Source organism: Protopterus annectens, chromosome 1.part1 (assembly GCF_019279795.1).
Source record: "Protopterus annectens isolate FY-2018-M chromosome 1.part1, PAN1.0, whole genome shotgun sequence".
Classification (NCBI taxonomy): domain Eukaryota; kingdom Metazoa; phylum Chordata; order Ceratodontiformes; family Protopteridae; genus Protopterus; species Protopterus annectens.
The window spans coordinates 810,900,349-810,919,918 of NC_056726.1; the positions used below are offsets into that span (position 1 = coordinate 810,900,349).

Below are 19,570 nucleotides of genomic sequence, written 5' to 3' on the forward strand. Positions count from 1 at the left end.
AGTATACTAACCTCGAAAAAGGGCATAGCAAAATAAATTTAAAATGGGTGGCGAAAGCCAAACACATTCTGGCTAGGCTTATAAATGCCCTAGGGCAGATAGCCTAGTATGAACCTATGAACCTATATATCTCCTTATACTGTACTATTCTGGAGGTACAAGCAAATTCAGTGACTGAACAAATGCACAGTTTACACTAACATGCTTTGATACTAGTCTATGTCTATACATTAAACAGGAATTAGGATGCCTGCTTCCCACTTGGGAGGGTAGAGGGGGCACTCTCGCAAGAAAATTTATTCTGTATGTTAAACTGATATACATGAAAATATAGCATACTATTTACCAAATGATCTATGTGTAAAATTTTCCAGACTACTTTGTGACCAATCTTCAGTCCAATGAATTTTCAATTAAATGATGTTTCAGCAATTTGTATTTAGTACGTCATTTATGGAAACGATGAGTCGTATGCAGGCACAAAAAATGTGAATGTGTGTTTAGAGCTCCATATTACAGGTTTGTGTTTGTACTGGCCTGTATATTCAATTATTTCATTTTAGCCTTATTTTATTCCTCTTTGGTTTCCTATTGCAAAAAGTCACTCATACCCTGTATTTAATGTATAGTGTCACAGCAGTCCATCTTCCATCAACTCTGTTACAATACGACTGAGAACAAATCTATACAGATTTTATTTCATGGCTGAAACCATATATTTGATTAAAGCAAGCAAGTTCTTTGTTGCATCACCCTCCCTCATAAGGGTCCATGGTCAGAAACAGCTGAATTAAAAGCTCAGTTTTGCAAGGAAGTATCAGTAAGGGTTTAAATTCCAACAGTGCAAAACCTTTTCACTGGCAGTGTTTTCCCTGCACCCTAAACTTTCTGCATGCAGTCAACACACAGGTCCCTGTGCTCCCGGTGGAACAGCAAGCTTTCAAGTAGTCGGTTGGCAGATGATGCAGTGCTGTAACACAGCCCAAGAAACCTTATTCTCAAGAAAGCCAGGGTTCCATCTTTGTTCATACCCCAGTGTGTCTGAAACACTGTCTGACTTACTCAAGCAGTAGACTAGCAATTCAGACAAACATTATTCTAAAAAATTCAAAATCACTGTGCAAAACATAACTAACATCCTGAGAAATGTGTTACTGAAAAGATGCACACAAGGTGATGTCAGTACTCTGTGGAAAAATCCTAACTATTACTTTTTTTTTTTTTTTTTAACACTGACTTATGTGGGTGGAAATGCCACATTCCCAAACAGCTAATTTTACAATCATAAGTAATATACACAGACACTTAACTTAAAAATTGTGAAAAGTATACTAGTATAATATACTTATGTAAAGCAAATCTATGCAGTCTGGGATTTGTTACCTTGGAAGAAATGGTGACATGCTGGAAATTTGCCCGTTTTATCGAACACATAGGAATCTGAAATAAATCCATTCTATGAGTATCATTAACTGGGATTAAATATTGTAAAGCTATAGAAAATACTCTGCAATGAGAGTTTCAATATTATGTTTTGAAATAAAAACGACTGTGCTCCTATCGCAATGGTATTGTTTGCATGTTGGTCGCTAGGGTCAAGATGGAGTAAAGCTGCAAGTGTGCAGTGACCATTGGGCTCATGTTCTTCCCAGACTGAAGGTGTATCACTCTGCACCCACTATGGAGTGAATACAACATAATGCCCTGAGACTGACACATATAAGTGGATAAAGTGATAATTTCTGAGAACAGGTAGCTTATGCATGTTCACTCCAGCAGCCTGATACTTTAGAAGGGTAGAAACAAAATCATGGGTTTTCATGACTACACTTGCAGGTGCTACAAAAATAAAACTTCAGTAACCTTGTGACAACATGTAAAAGCTACGCAACTAATAGCAATGTTTTATACTATTATATTAAACAATGACATTTCATTGACAAATTAGTAGGTTTCAGTCTGACTACTTTTAAGAAGGTACTTCTGAAATTTATTATATGCTGAAAATGTATAAAAGAACTACATTTGAGGACTCCAAATATTAATCCTATCCCATGAACCGCACTCCTAAAAATTGATAAAGCATCCTTTTCATTACATGTGAGATGTACACAAAGGTGACGTCACCCTTCTTTCTGGAGGCTACAAAGGTCAAGGGCTCTAAAAAATATAAAAAAAAAATCTGTCTGCAATCTGTGGTTGCTAAATCATATTAGCCAAGCTTATTTAATGTATTTGACATTACTGCAATAAAATGCCAGAAATATTACAGAAACAGGAGTGTGGCATGATACAAAAAATAAGAAAAGCCACACAAACTACTAATTCTACAATTCTAAGGCAAACCCTACAGATATGTTTGCCTGACATTTTAACCAGTCATCTGTCCTGCGAAGCCCCTCATCATCATCTAATTTCCAAAGATCATTATTACACATTTTTAGAAGTCTCATTCATAAAAAAAAATCAGTTAAAACACAAACAAAACATTTACAAATATGAGGTAAACCAGTGCATTTGCATTGCCTCTTACTAGAAGTGATTATGGTTAATGGTGTCATGTTCTGAGAAGTGAAAAAAAGTGTCCTGTGGTACAGTCACGTTGTCACTTATTATGCAGAGATAAGTAGAAAGTATATACATGTAAATAACATTTTTATAAGCTATTTTTCTTGGACCAGTTTCTTCTTTTAGTGGGTGAAATAACCAAAAACATGCGCACTAACTTCCACAGGAAAAGGGTAGGGCACACCATTTTCAAGAGTAACAAACTCTTGACACTAAATGTGACTGCAGGCTGACACAATATTTAAGTACATAACATAAAATAATGTTATTCAGTAATAGTGCAAGATCATAATGGTCTACGAAAGTTTATCTTCATGTTGAACTGTGGCTACTTCTTCCTTATATATACACACACACACACACACATATGTATGTATGTAGAGAGAGACCAGTTTTATGCAGGGCACCACACATGCACCGCTATTCACATTTCATCTGAATGGTGCTGAGGGATTATTACTGTGGTGGGGTGATTTGTCCATTCTTGCTTTTTCACTGCATTCACCACTTCGTTAACTTTGTAATTAACTGCCCCCTTAACAGGGTCCAGTGAGTCACTGTCAGACCCAGTGCTAGGTGCCAGCTGGGCCTCTCCTGCAAAGGATACATCAGAGGACACATTACTGTTTATCGAAGATCCAGACTCTGCCTTTCCAACATCTTGCACCTCTGGTGTGTGATTTAGACCCCCTGTTAGTACTGCATTAAAAACGTCTGGGTTAAACCCTTCCGTGTCTTCAGCTGATGTTGTTGTTTGCAGTTCTTCATTGTTATAGGCTACAGGCTCACCGTACATATTTCCAGTATTATCAGCAGCAGAACTGAGTTCTCGGAGTCTCCTGGACAGCACTAAAAATAAAAATAAATACATGAATTACTTAATGTCTTAGGAAGGCTTGAATGCTAAGTTCACAGATTCACAGTATTACAATGAAGACCTGTTATTAAAGGGTCTATATTAGAATATAGACAAAGCCGTTAATCGAACGGCTTTATACTCAAAAATGCCAGTAACAGAAGTGTGCTTTGTGAGACTGAGGTACAGTGAAGACTGGAAAAGTTGCCTTTTCCTCACTGTAGTGTGATCTCGGAGTTGGTATATATAAACAGCAGGGGGTGTGCCTACAAAAGCAAGTTCTTTTACTGGCATTTTTGATTATAAAAACATTCGATTAATGGCTTTGTTGAAGTTCTAATATAGACCCTTGTTAAAACCAGGACTCAGTAGTTGCCCTAGAATTCTTCAAAAGACATTTCAGATAGCAGTGTTTCAATTGACAGAACAAAATGAAATGGCATTCAGAAAACAAAACAGTGTGAAGTGTTTCCTGTAGAAAAAGTCCTACCACAAGCAGACTATACTCACTGCACCTCTCAGCTTAATATTAATCAACCCTCAGATTTATGTACTGGGGAAAAGGAAAAGTTAATTCTCTGAGGTCTCAGAGTACTGAGACAGTCACTCAACATACATCTTCTCTCTCTCTCGCTCAGACACACAAACACACACACACATCAGATTTCCCCCCAGGTTTCATACTGGAAATCTGACAACTTCTATTCATCAAGGCTTCTCTGGCTAAGATGACTTCATCCAAACAACAGTAGATGGCAACCACGTCAACAAACTCCATAAATCACTATCACTACTGATGGCAGTTAAAAGCCCAACCATTCCACCAACTGCAACTGTTTTTGCTTACAGAATGAAGTACAATCTCACAGCAAAGTAACAACACTACCTTTTAGCATTCCCAAACTGAGCCATATGCATCTATCACACACTCTGAACTTCTTTATTTATGAAGATAAAACTACCTATGACACACACTTTCAAGGTGCAACCACTCCCCCAAAGATAAAGAAAAGTTTTCCTATGTCAAGTCCTTTAAAACGGTAATGTTCTCCATTGGATAATGATATTACTTCATTCAGAGTAATGGGAGTTAAGTGCCTTTAGTGAGTACTTCACCATGCTATCAGGCCAACTCATATAAATTCTGCTGCTCTTAAGGGCCATGACAAACAAAATAATAAAGAACTTTGAATGTGATGAATGCTTCAATCTAAAATAATTATTAGCAGTAGCATGTGATTTCAGCTTTATTTATAAAGATGGACCACTCCAGTTATGGGGACTACAAATGCATATGCATGACTCAGTTTCAAACCAACTTTTTAAAATTTAACCCAGCACTCTTGCTACGTACATTTCTGCTCCTAGTTTTAAACCCAAACTTCCGAATTTGAGGAATAAATTCAGATTGGGAATAAGGATGCCTTTAATTTAAGTCATGACTACAAATCACACTGCTATGCTAAGTCTCATTCCTGCACTTTAGTGCAACCCTAGCAATCTCATTTTTAAGTATCAGGGGTAGGCTTGGTGTAGTGATTTGATTTAAAACCAGATTTTTACTCTATCATTGCCCCCTTAAATCTAATTCAACATTCAAATTTCCTGTTATTCCTACTCCAGTTGTAATCTATCCATCTAACCCTGAGAGTTAGTTAGGCCTGTAGGATGGAACATACCAGACATAAAATTTGATTTTCACTCACACTGCCTTTCCAGGATTAACTCACACCCTAGACTCATGGTAACACTAAATACATCCATGACCCTAATCCTCCTGCTTTAAAGGCCAGGATAAGGCCAAGAATTAGGACCATACTCGATTTGAGCACAGAGAATCACTTAATATTTCTAAGCTTAATCCAGCCTCAGACTCAATGAAATCCTTCCACACTGGAAGAAGTACAGTCAGTGATGAGGCATATATTTAAGGTCCTGACTTCCGGGATTTGGATTACATGTAACAATTATATTATAATTACAGTTAGCACTAGAATAGCTAGAACCATTCTGCAGTACAATAAGGGTAAATGAGGGTGAAAAGTGCAAATAGTGCTATTCAATGACTCTAATGCAATGGGAAACTACTCATTTTAAAAGAATGTTTCCTCGCTGCTCTTTTAGTGAGGGTAATGGTTAGAGATTCAAAAAAGAACAGGCTTCTTTTAATTATATGCTACCCAGTCATACACCTAGGTTGCTCTAACCATACACATCACATCAGTCAGCCGAGCAGCAGAACTCCAAAGTTTTTAGGGTTCATTTTGAACGGTTTGTTTATATAAACTTCACAAGGGCTCTAGAGAACTGCTAATCTGATGTTAAGACATACACTGCATATAAGGAGTGAACCTCACCATCCAGAAACTGCAAAATGTTACACGCAGCATCTGTAAAAACATCTCAGTCTGAAGCAATTCTGTCGGAATGCTGCAAATCCTAAACTTCAACAGCATTACCCCAAATTTTATAGCATTCTCTGACAACAGCTAATCTAGAAGTGTGAACCCCAAAAATCTCAATCTGCAACCTCTGCCCTCTTAAAGGAAAATACTGCGGTGGTGGTGCTGCGGTAGCGTTTTCGCCTCACAGTAAGACGCTGTCCTGTTCAATTCTCAGCTAGAGCGTCTTCTGTGTGGAGACATGCGTGAATGGGCATACCTTCATTGAAGGTTGTGCGTCAGGGCTGGCAACTCGGCATGTAAAAATCTACTGCCAATCATTAGCGGACCGGAGTTCCGCTGTGGTGACCCCTCACCGGGAAAAGCCGAAAGACACAACAACTATGCAGATCCACAGCACAGCACTGAATTTGGGTAATGATAAATTTAACCTAGAAACTCCAATTTAGGCTCATAAGGAAGGCAGATGTACAAAAAGCACTGGGGTCAAATTCACACTAGCACTGTATCTGCAAAATTTCTGAGTCAGCCACAGAACGTTCAGTAGTAGTCTTTTCTGTGAAAAATCAACAGTGACTTAGAGAAATCGACCATGACTTGCTTCAAGGAACAGTAAAGTACATTTCAGCACTTTGCATTCTGCTCTTTTTCAATAATGCCTTTGGATTCACATCCTTCTCTGACTCTGTGATACTGCACTCGGAGATACATTGTCAAATGACATTAAGTACTTAAACTATGCAGTGTAAAAACACCAATCTCCAAAGCAGTACATCTTCATTTCTATCAAAAGGCAATTTGCCATTGTAGTTGAATGATTTCTTAAAGTTTAATTACACAAGTCACAACAATGTAGTGATAATGCAGGTCACCCTAAAGGAGAAGATTCAGTGAAACCCAGTGAGAAATCCAGAAAAGTTCAAAAGTTAATGACATGCCTAATCTTTGTAATGCCTTCTCAAAAGCATTAAGAAAATGCATGTGCAACACCTGGAAATATATATCTACTACTCCTGAAACATCCATGCAGTACAATGACAGGTTAGTGCCTTGTGGAAAAACACAGGCCAGATTAGAGGAGGTTTGTAAAAAAAAAAAAAAAAAAAAAAAAAAAAGACAGTAAACAAAAGCACGCCAAAATTCCATATTCTCAGTTATCAAAAAGAAAAGGCTGGAATTTACCACAGAAATTTGGTAAATGAACCAAAGCACTGGGAGCAAAGAACTAAAGTGAAAGTTAAGAGAATGGGGATGAGGCCAAGAGGAAATTAGGACTCCAGGTTAGAGATTACTTTCCTTACCACGGACTGATATCAAAGTACAGGCAAACTGAAAGGGGTGGGTGTGAAAGCCCAGCTCTGGTAGAGTTTTTAGTCACATTTAAAATGGAAGCTGCTGTTAAAACGGAATCATCAGTAGGGCATATAAAATACAGCATAACTATAAGATTTAATTAAATGAGGTTAGAAAAGATTGGGAACGGAGACTGGAAAAGCAATTCATAAAGGAACAATGGAAGGACATATGTATGGTTCCCAAGTATGCAACAAAGTCCATATGGTTTGGGATGCTTTCTTAGAATTGTGTGCAAAGGTATTTTTATACCTCAAGCACAGTTGAAAGCACTTTTAATCGGGTAGACAGCAAATGCTGGAGGTGTGATGGGAAAGTGAGAGGTAATTGGGAACATGTTTTTTGGGAGTGTATTGAGTTGGCAGATTTTAAAACTTCCTCACAGAGTACTCTGTCAGAAAAACTGAGACCGCAAATGACTGTAACAAAAGAAGTTATTATTTTGAGCTGGGACAAAATCTTAATTGCATATACATAGCAAGACCTCATTAAGTTTATTGCTAATGGCTGCTAAAAAAGCAATTACTAGAAAATGGAAAACAAATATAACTGAAATACTGAACATTGTTAAAGAAATTAAAGAAATGGAAGTGGGATCTTTAGAAGAGGGAAGGAAAAAAATCACATGGAAATGAAAGGAATTTGGGGAGAAATACATGCAGAATAATGTCCAGGAGGAGGAGTAAGGTTTAAGGGAAGACATGAATTGAGCAATTTACATATTGTTGGAATGAATGACAGCTGTTGTAAAGAAAACATATATGCAATGTATAACTCATGAGAAAATGTTAATATGGTCTGTTTTATTTTCTACTGAAGTGTGCACAGTGGCGTAGCAGATAGTGCCACCGCCTCACAGCAAAAGGTTATCTGGTTCAATTCTTGAGTTCTGCGCAGAGTCTACATGTCCTCCCTGTGTTTGTGTGGGTTTCTTCCTAGTGCTCCAGTTTCCTCCCACATTCCAAAGACATGCATTAGGTGGACTAGACCCTCTAAAATGGCCTGAGGTGTGAGTCTGTGTGAGTGTGTGATGTGGAAGAAAGTACAGTTGTGTACACGTACCATAAATGTAGATGTTAGAGTATATTCACTGTTGCAGTCATTACATTTGGGTAATCTGCTGGCAGGTTGCCCTCAGTCGGCCTGATTAACAAAGTCTTGGGTCCTGCGTCGGTTGCTGTCCCTTCTTCCATGACGTCAGGTCGTCAGGGGTATAAAACATGCAGCTGACGCCATTACATCAGTTTTTCTTGCCCCAGATGTCAGGTGCCCCCCAAATGGGGAGCAAATAAAATTAAAAAACACAAAAATATATCTCAAACCAAAAGCAAATACACCAAAAAGGCTTTTAAGCATAGTAAAATAAAGTAGAGGTATAGTGAGAGAAAAACAGGGGGCTGGAGGGAGGGTAAACAGGACTGCAACAGTTATTACACTCGAACATGTACATTTATGGTAAGTGTACACAACTGTACTATGTTCTTCATGTTTCACTGTTGCAGTCATTACATTTGGGTAGATTCCCAAAGCTATGGTTGGGCAGATGGATTTATACAGCATTAGGATCAGCTATAAGGCCCTGCAAGACAGCAGTGGCAAAGCCAGCTCTGGATTTAGAGAAAATTGGTAAATTATAATGCTTGGTGAAAGTATGCACTGAACTCCAGTTAGCAGCTTCTAGAATATCCCTGGTAGGAACACCTCTGAGAAAGGCTGCAGAAGTAGATGCAGCCCTGGTGGAATGAGATCTGATCCCCTGGGGGACAGGCTTTCCATGGTGCTTACAGCAGAAATGAATGCAATGGCTTATCCATTTAGAAATGGCTTGTTTCGAAATAGCCTTCACCGCTGCCCCAGCAGCAAATGCCACTAGCAATTGTTCAGATTTTCTTCAAAATTTAGTTCTGTTCAAGTAGAATCTAACTTGTCTGTGCACGTCCAAGGAATGCAGGATCTGTTCCCCTTTGTTCTGTGGATTGGGGTAGAAGGTTGGCAAATGAATAGATTGGTTAAGAGCCACAATGGAAACCACCTTGGGCATGAAGGATGGACTGGTCCTCAGAGATACCCTGTCTGCATGAAAGATGATGAAAGGCTCCACTGCCATAAGGGCCTGTAATTCAGATATCCTTCTAGCTGAAGTGATTGCTAATAGGAAGGCTGTTTTCCAAGAAAGAAATTTTAAGTCTGCAGTAGCAGCTGACTCGAAAGGAGGTAAAGTGAGCTTTTCCAAAACAAAGTTAAGGTCCCAGGCAGGGGGTAGGAGCTCTCCTGGGTGGTCTCAAGTCCTTTGCCCCTCTGAGATATGGCTTGAACAGGGGATGAGAAAAGTGGGGTGGTTCTGTGTTATAGTGAGCTGAAATAGCTGAAGCGTGGATTTTAATACAGGAAAAAGACAGGCCCTTGTGAAGCATCTCAGTTAAGTATTGCAAAATCTGAGGTAAATTGGGCGCTGCTGCGCTCATCCCTAAAGATTGGTTCCAGGCACAGAATCTTTTCTATTTGTCAGCATAAAATTTTCTAGTACTAGGTCTTCTTGTCTCCAAGATGACATCCATCACAGGTTTGCTGAGGGATGCTAAGGGTGAATTTAAGTGATTAGCCAAGCTGCAAGGTTCAATGTTGGGAGCTGAGGGTGCAGAATTTGGTTCTCCTGCTGAGACAGCAAGGAAGGTGTCTGAGGCAGGTGCCATGGAGATATTTGTGACACACTGCGCAGGAGTGGGTACCAGTGTTGGCAAGGCCAGTCTGGAGCAATCAAAATCATTTTTGGTTTGTCCTGTTTGACTTTTCGTAGAACTTTGGAGAGCAGAGGCAGAGGGACAAAGGCATAGACTGAGGTTTTTCCAACTGAAGGACACAGCATCCACTTTCCAGGCTTTTTTGTGAGGAGTCCTTGTGCAAAATTTGTCCAACTGGTAGTTCTGGGGGGAGGCAAATAGATCTATGTCTGGGCTCCCCCATTTGCTTGTCAACATGTTGAAAATCTGTGGTTCCAGTTTCCACTCCTGTGGGTCCATGAGGTTTCTGCTTAGTCTGTCTGCCAGTGTATTCAGTTTTCCTGGCAGGAATTGAGCTTGTAGTTGCACTTGGTAGCTCAAGGCCGTGTTCCACAATGCCATGGCTAGTCGGCAGAGGGGGTAGGAATGTGTAACCCCCTGCTTGTTTATGTACCACATAACCGTGGTGTTGTCCATCTTTACCATTAGTTGTCCTGGATTAAGGTAGTCCTTGAAGGCTGTCAGAGCATTCTGTACAGCTAACATTTCTTTTTGATTGATATGTAGGTGCATTTGATTTGGGTTCCATTTGCCCTGAATGCACTTCCCTGCCAGGTGAGACCCCCATGCATCGTCTGATGTGTCTGTAGTTAGGGTCTGGGCGGCAGGGGGTAGTGTGAATGGCAGTCCCTTGTTTTGGTGGCAGGCCTCTGCCCACCATAGGAACTCCAGGTGTGGGCAAGGTATGATAGGAATCATTGTTTCCAGGCTGTGACAATGTTGACTCCATAGACTTTTTAAGTACCACTGAAGTTTCCTCATATGCAGTCTTGCATATGGAATTAGAAGAATGCAGGAGACCATGACCCCCAAGGCTTGCAGTATTTGTCTTGCAGATAGCAGGGTTTTTGTGACCACTTGTCTGAAGTAAGTTACCAAATGAATTTTCTTTTCTGGCGTGAGGAAAGCCATCTGGGCAGTTGTACTCAAGCTTGCACCCAGGAATGTAATCTGTTGAGAGGGTACCAGTTGTGATTTCTTTTCGTTTATGCTGTATCCTAGACAAGTTAGAACCCTTTTTACAAACGCCAGGTGATTTAGAAGTATGGCCTGGTTTTCTGCCTAAATTAGACAATCGTCCAGGTATGGATATATTTGAATATTTCTTTGCCTGCAAAATGCAATTGCTGAAGCCAGGTACTTTGTGAATACCCTGGGCGCAGTAGACAAGCCAAAGGGCAGCGCAGAGAACTGATAATGCATGCAGCCTACTATGAAGCATAGGTATCTTCTGCAAGATTCCCTGATTGGGATATACAGGTAAGCTTCTTTTAAATCTAGAATTGCCAACCAAGTATCTTTGCCTAGCATAGGAAGTAACTGGTGAAGAATCAGCATCTTGAATTTTGGAATGTCCAGAAAGGTGTTTAGAGTAGACAGGTCCAGAATTGGACACCATGATTTGTCTTTTCTGGGTACCAGGAAAAGCCTGGAATAGAAACCTTGTCCCTTTTCCTCTTCTGGCACTAGCTGAATAGCCCCCATGTTTAAGAGGGAAAGTACTTGTTTCTGAGCCTCTGCCCACTGATTTGGGGGCAGGTCTGGCCACCCGTTTGGTGTTGGCAACATGTGGAAATTAAATCTGTATCCCTGGGACACTATATTTAAAACCCATTTGTCCTGGGTTATGAGTTCCCAGTTTTTTGCATGAAGAGCAATCTTTCCCACCAAAGGGGTGGTTAAAAGGTAAGTGCTTGGTAATTTTAAAGGAAAGTCATTGAGACTGTTTACCATAGGGGGGTGTCTTGTTATTTCCTGTTTTGAAAGTGGAGGCCCCCCACTGCTTAGTTCTGAGAGTCCCTTGGGATTGAAACCTGGTGCTTTTGGTGTGTCTGGGTTTGGCTTGAGTGGATCTGGAAGGAGCTGGAAAGGACCAATTCTTAGTAGGCCAGTGCCTACTAAATCTTGGAGGTTGCACTTGTAAGAAATCTTTTACAGTTTGCATAGATTTAGCTTTACCTTCCATCTTTTTTTAGAACTTCTTCAGCCTTACTGCCAAACAGGCGGTCCTGATTTAAAGGAGCATCCAACAATTTTGCTTTAACATGATCAGGCAGAAGTTGCTCCTTAAGCCAAGCATACCTTCTAAGTACAGACCCAGTAACAGCAGCCCTGCAAGAGGCCTCTAAAGAATCAAAACCACACTGCAATGTTTGTTTTCCAACTTGTTCAGCAGAATGCAATAAATCCTGTAAATCTTTATTTTCAACACAGTCAGAAATCAACATCATTTTCTGTTTAAGCAGTCAAATTATATGCTGTTGATATTTTAACATATGAAATTGGCAGTTTAAAGCCCTGATTGGCAAGGCTGCAGAAGTATAAACCTTTTTTCCCCATCTACCCAGTGCCCTGGAGTCTCTATCAGAAGGGGTAGGATTTTTAGCAGTAGAAGCCTTAATGCCCTTGGGCCCCTGAGAAATGGTTTCTGGATCCGCAACAGGATTTTTGAAAAGGAACTTGTGGGACTCAGGAACCCTGTAGTATCTGTCAGGTTTACTAGAAGCCGGAGGCAGGGAATCAGGGGCCATACTGGATTCCGCAAACACATCATCAACAATGTCTAGTACAGGAGGTATAGCCAAAGGCCTATGCTGAGGTAGAAGAAGGAAATTCCTAAGCCTCTTTTTAGATTCAGAAAATTCCTGACTCTCCCAGTGGAAATGCTCCCTTAAGGTATGTAAACTTTCCCCAAAAGAAAAGCCCTCGGGGGGGGGGGGGGGGGGGCTCATAGGTAGGCATGGGCAAATTCAGGTCATTGGAAGAATTAGAAGAAACAGAGTCCTGATCAGAAGATTCATAGTCAAATTCAGCCCTAGGCCTCTTAGAAGGGGGGGTGGGGGGTGACTACCCCTGATTTGAGTAATAATGATCATTTGTTTTTTAGGCATAGGAGCCTGAACATGTGGCCTGGGCGTCGGTTTTTTAGACATAGATCGAGATTTAGGCCTTAGTATAGAAGGTGGAGACGGTTTAATATGCAAGTCTGTAGGCCTGAATACACCCTCAGAAGACGGTGCCTGCACAGCGGCTCCGGACCCATCCAAGGTAGAGACATCCACGGGTTCCATAGGTGACACATCTCGCAGCATACCGGACTCCGAATGGGTCTCAGTAAAGGCCTGCGAGTCAGAAGTAGTGGGTCTCAGGGGCTGTGAAACCGCCTGTGTACCGGTGAACTGGCGACTGGCTTAGGAGAAGCGTCGTCGGCAGTTTTGGACCTCGATGGCCTGTCTCTGTCTTTTTCTTTGCGTTTTTTCGGAATTCCGGTAGTCGGATGGCTAACCGACGTAATTTCTGGATAATTAAACCTTGAACCAAAATATTTAGAGGCAAAAATGTACCAACGACGGATAGTGCGCTGATTAAATAAAGCACACAACTGACAGCAAGGTACATCGTGGTCAGGGCCTAGGCAAGGAATACAGTACAAATGAAAATCTTTATGAGGTATTTGCTTTCCACAAGTAATGCAATTATTAACTTTTACTGACTTTGGTAAGGAGAAAGAAAAAGTTTCCCCAATGGGATACTTAGCTTTAAGTTGAAGACTTTGGTTCTGAAACTCGAAAACGAAAATTTCAGGAGTCGGCCGACCGGCACTTGCGAACTGCTTCTGCTTCGGGCACCGCACGGCAAGAAAGACTGATGTAATGGCACCGGCTGCATGTTTTATACCCCTGACGACCTGACGTCATGGAAGAAGGGACAGCAACTGACGCAGGTCCCAAGACTTTGTTAATCAGGCTGACTGAGGGCAACCTGCCAGCAGATTACCCAAATGTAATGACTGCAACAGTGAAACACGAAGAACATCTACTAATATTAAAAAAGAAAAGAAATATGCTTTAACGCTTTAGCAGCGTAGTAAGGTTTATTTCTTACATTTTACATTCCACATTTTTGATTTTATTTTCATTTTTATTTTTATTTTTAATACAATTTTAAGGTACAAGTAATCATTTACAATGATGTACCATGGACTATTTATGTAGGTTTAGGCATAGGTAGAACAGTATAAGTAGATTTATGGTATTAATCAACTTTTGGATTTTAAGTATTTCACTGGGTTGTTTAAAAGGGTTCTACTGGAACTGGAACATTAAAAATTCAACACAGTTTTCAAGTATCTTCAGTTGCATAAACATTGGTTTATTACAAATGAGGATATTTAGTATACACTAGTTGAGCCACTTTTTGAGTTCAAAATATTTTTAATACAGCAGATTTTATTTTTAAAGAATATTAACAGTGGTTACACAAATATTTATGTGTGTATTTTTAACAATGGATTAATGTAGTTAAGCATTTTTTATGTTTAATGTTTTAACATTAATTGCACTAATTATATTTAATTCACTATAACTATGGTGATGTTTTGACAAATTATTCAATTAATGTAACGCACTTGCGCTATAAAGGCTAGTCCTTTCAGTTGATTTATTCACACTTGAAAAAGCCCGGTAAGACCGGGCGAAAGTGCTCGTGATTTAACTTGTTCTTGTGTTGTCTGTTTTTGGAAATAAACCATTTTTAATACTTGACTTGGTGAGGACTACCTACGCTAGCTGTAAACCTGCATCTTTTGATATTTACCACTTGTGTGTACAAAAGACTTTGTTCTGCAGTACAACAGTGTTGTCGGGTTGTGCTCTTGTTGTAGGACTTGGCGGGTCCTTTTCCTGTTTTAGATATAAATAAGCACTGAAGCCATGAGGTGGAGATGGTAGTCGGTTCAAATGACAGGAAATTCTCTGGCTTGTACTGGGATAACTCCCAATACTGCTGGTGACCTGACATGAAAAATCAAACATTTAATAGGACCCAGGTGGCGATGTAGATGAGTTTTGGTCTTCTCTTGAATTTGCTAAAAGGCATAAAAGAAAAGAGATGGACGAAAGAAAGGCACAGATGAATTATACCTGTCACTGACGGGGAAATGCATTCATCTTTAACTCTTATTACTCTGCTAGCCTAAGCAGAACAAGGGGAGGACAAAGTTCTCTTATGATGAAAAATAAGAAGTTATGTACTCACCATAACGTTCCATCTGAGTAGGTATCTTCATTTGTCTGCAACCTTTGGGATACGGATCCGATCTCGGATCCGAGCCGGCAACTTCTACCATAGCACAGATCCGAGCTCCTCCCTTTACCCATAATACCCTGCCAACCCTGACTGACCTCAGATCAAGTTTGCCCGATATAACCATTGTTACTGTGCCCCGGAAGGGGCTTATCTAAGACAGATCCTAAACAGAATCCTATGGGTCAGGGGGAAGGAGGGGGGATGGTTGCAGACAAATAAAGATACCTACTCAGATGGAAAGTTATGGTGAGTACATAACTTCTTAATCTGAAGTAGGAACTTCATTTGTCAGCAACCTTTGGGACAGAGTCCCCAGCTACCTGAATCCTGGGTGGCCTTTATGGAAGAATATTCCGGAGCACTGCAGAGCCAAAGGACGCCCTACCTCTGGAGACAACATCCAGTTTGTAATGGCTGATAAAGGTATGAGATGAAGCCCAAGTGGCTGCGGAATAAATATAATCCAAGGGAACACTAGATTTAAAAGCCGCCGAAGTAGCGACGGCCCTAGTAGAATGAGCTCGGACTCCCTGAGGTGCAGGCCTTCCCGAACTCTGATATGCCAAGAGGATACAACTAGCTATCCACCGCGATAGGGTAACTTTAGAAATTGACTTGCCTAAATTTGTTTTGGCAAAGGAGACAAACAACTGGTCAGATTGCCTATGACCAGCAGTTCGATGAATATAAAAGCGTAATTGTCTGTGCACATCCAACGAATGCAGTTTGTACTCTCCTTTGTTCTGGTAGTTGGGAAAGAACACGGGAAGATTAACAGATTAATATTAGCTTCCGAAGATACCTTAGGCAGAAAGGACGGATTGATCCTGAGGTAAACTCTATCCTGATGGAAGGCTAAATACGGCGGTTTAACACAGAGAGCCTGAAGCTCAGAGACCCTTTTAGCTGAAGTAATGGCCACCAAGAAGGCCGTCTTCCAAGAGAGGTATTTAAGATCAACCGTAGCCGCCGGCTCAAAAGGGGGGCTTGTCAAGGCCTGTAGAACCAAAGATAAATCCCATGGGGGTACTACCTCCCTGACCGGAGGTCTAAGAAGGAAGGTACCCTTGAGGAAAGCTTTACAAAGCTTGGAAGTAATTAAAGGGCCCGATTCATGCCCTACATGATAATGCGAAATCGCTGCTAGTTGTACCTTGACTGTAGAGCAGCTAGCCCCTTGATGAAAAAGGGTAGTTAGAAAATCCAAAACCGATGTAAGAGGCACCGTGAAAGGATCTAAGTGATGGTGCTCCGCCCAAATGGAGAAACATTTCCACTTACTCCGATAGACCCTTCTGGTGGAAGGTTTATGTGTTGCTACTAGGATGGCTTTGACTGGTGAGGAGATTCCGGGAGTCCTTATCAGGAGTGGAACTGGAGCAACCAAGCCGTCAGCTTGAGGTTGACCAGGTTGGGGGTCGGAAGACCCAGAGGGTGAGTAATGAGATCCGGGAGGGGATCCAGAATCCAGGGTGGATGAATCAAATGAGACCACAGGTACGGGAACCACATTTGACGAGGCCAGAATGGGGCAATGAGGATCATTTTGCTCCCCAGCCGACTGGCTTTCTGTAAGAGTTTTAGCATCATGGGCAATGGAGGGTAAGCGTAAAGGAGACTGGAAGGCCAAGCATGTACTAGAGAGTCTCTTGGGGACTCCCCCTGAGGGGGGATTAGAGCGAAGTAACTGTTGCATTTGGTATTTGAAGGAGAGGCAAAAAGATCACAACAGGGTTGCCCCCATTGGGCAAATATTTGCTTCGCTACTAGAGGATTGAGAGACCATTCGTATGGGGTCAGAATCGAACGACTGAGCCTGTCTGCTAGGATGTTGGACCGTCCCGGAATGTGCGTTGCAATGAGAAAGCAGTTGGTGGATATCGCCCATTCCCACACTCTCATGGCCTCGCAACAAAGAGGATAAGACCTGGTTCCCCCCTGTTTGTTGATGTACCAGACAACTGACATGTTGTCCGTTTGTACCGCAATCGTCCCAATCGGAAGAAGGCTGTGAAGTGCCTGCAACGTCAAAAGCACCGCCCTCATCTCTAGGACATTGATATGCAAGTAGGTCTCTATGTCGTTCCACATGCCTTGGACCGTTCTGCCTGAATAGTGCCCCCCCACCCCAGGCGAGAGGCGTCCATGGTCACTGTGGCGACAGGGGAAGGCATAGAGAATGGTTGTCTCGTGTGAAGGCTCGGGGACTGGAGCCACCACACAAGCGACCCTCTGCAAGCCCAATAGGATGGGACAGGGGGTTGCGAAACAGGGACCATTGCACCTGGAGGGTCCACTGCAGGACCCTCATATTTAGACGGGCTAGGGGCAGCACAGGAATTGCTGCCACCATGGACCCTAGAGCCCTCAGAATCAATTCCGCCGGTGGAGCAGGAAGTTGGAGAATGGCCTGAACATGCAACCTCAGGTTCTGAAGCCGATCGGGAGTCAGGAAGGCAAGCATTAGTCTGGAATCCAATCTCGCCCCTATGAAATCTATTACCTGTGTAGGAGCCAGAGAGGATTTGGCCATGTTGACAGTCAACCCTAGGCATGGAGCAAGATTGAGGAAATAATCCCTGCCTGAACAGAGCAGATGCCTTGTTGGGGCGATGAGGAGCCAGTCATCCAGGTACGGAAAGACCTGAATTTCCTGAAGCCTCAGGTGGGCCGCTATAACCGCCAAGACTTTGGTGAACACCCTGGGGGCTGAGGTGAGACCGAAGGGGAGGGCCCTAAACTGAAAGTGACTGGCTCCCAGCCGGAAGCGGAGGAACCTCCTGGAACGTCTGTCCACAAGAATGTGGTAGCACGCATCCTTGAGGTCTATCGAGCACATCCAGTCGTTCTCCCATAACAGGGGGAGAAGAGATTGTAGCGTGACCATCCGGAACTTTTCTTTGGGTACTGCCAGGTTCAAGAGAGAGAGGTCGAGGATGGACCTCAAGTCCCCCGTCTTTTTTGGCACCAGAAAGAACCTGGAGTAAAACCCTGATCCAAACTGATCTGGGGGGACGGGTTGGATGGCTCTTTTTTGTAAAAGCTGCTGAATTTCTGTAGCAGCCGCCTCCCTCTGATTGGGTGGTATGTCGGGGAGGCCTCTGGTTTTGGGGGTTACAATAAAGGGAAGTTGGTAGTCTCTGGATATGATGCGAAGCACCCAGTGATCTGTTGTTATGGACTCCCACATTGCTAGGTGCCTCGAAAGACGCCCCCTTGACTGCCTCCAGAGTGGAGCAGCAGGGCAACCCCTCAGGGGTTCTGCGTGGGCCTCTCAGAGAAGGGTTCTCTGGATCCAAAATTTCTGGGACCCCCTCTGCCTCTAGGGCAGTGTCCTCCCTGTCCTCCTCTGCCACGAGAGGACTGGTTGTCCGGAGCAGACTGGGACTGATGCGATTTCCAGAACCACATCTTCTTCTGACCCTTTTGGTTCTTAGAAAAGGACCTCTGGGGAGCACAGAAGCGGACTCCGACGGCAGACGTCTTCCCGTATTTCTCGCTCTGGACTAAAGTGTTGCGAATGGTTTTGCCAAACAATGCAGAACCATCAAAGGGGGCATTCGCGAATGACGCCCTAAAGGGTTCCGAGAAGTCACAATGTCGGAGCCAGACTTGGCGCCTCATTACCAGGCTGGCTCCGCAGCTCTAGCGGCTCCTTCCATGGAGTGAGACAAGAGCCGCATAGAGGTGTTGGAAACTGAACGTAGAGTGGACATTCGGCAGGAGTACAGCTGCTTGTCCCCTTCCGACATGGACTCTGGGGGGGAGGCAGCGTATTCTTTTATTAGATCTTGCTGCATCCGGATGACGTGTGCCATATAGTTCAGCGCCCTCATGGAGAAGGTTGCTGAACTGAAGACCTGCTTCCCAAGGTGGTCCATCGCCCGAGACTCCTTGCTCGGTGGGTGGACCGCGGAGCTCTCCGGAGCCAACTCCCTCTTGGTGGCCGCCGCCACCAACATGGCATCCACGGGGAGACCTCTGCTCCAGTGGGTTTTTTCTGCAGGGGGACTCAGGATCCTATCTGGGCGCTTGGGGACTGGCTCTACAGTGTCCGGCTCCTTCCAAGCCCTGGTGGAAATAAGGTCCACCAGGAGGTCGGGGGGAGGGGACACCCAAGAGGTAGATGGCCCTGCTTCGAACGCCTCTAGGAATATGGACTCCTCGGAGGAAGCCTTGGGGGCAGACCACCCTCCCCTAATCCTGAGCATTTCCATGATGTCTCCAAAGGAGACATCCTCGGGGGGTGACCTTGGGGAGCCTTCCCCTTCATCTAAGTCCGTATCTTCCATAAGGGACTCGGGGATGTACACATGTCTCCTCTTACACTTAGCTTTGTGAGGAACCTCCTTGGGGGGGCTGTCCGGGGAAGTCTCACCAGCAATGTCACGTTCCAAAGGAACACCCAGAGGTGCTGAAGCAGACTGCCCTGAAGGCCGGGTGATGGGAGCCTGAACCAGCTGAGAGGGAGTGCAGGGGGGAGCCGAAGCCAGGACCGGAGGCCCGGATGCACTCAACAGTGC

General features: G+C 43.0%; 1 protein-coding gene across 1 annotated transcript in view; it reads right to left on the minus strand.

Moving 5' to 3' along the window:
* Positions 1–1,231: 1,231 nt before the first annotated feature.
* The window catches only part of LOC122807429 (cyclic AMP-responsive element-binding protein 3-like protein 3), a 335,960-nt gene continuing 317,621 nt past the window's right edge, over positions 1,232–19,570 (minus strand). Inside the window, exon 10 of the mRNA XM_044078438.1 lies at positions 1,232–3,417. Coding sequence (XP_043934373.1) covers positions 2,993–3,417 — 425 coding nt within the window. The 3' untranslated portion in view covers positions 1,232–2,992. The remainder of the gene's footprint in view (positions 3,418–19,570) is intronic.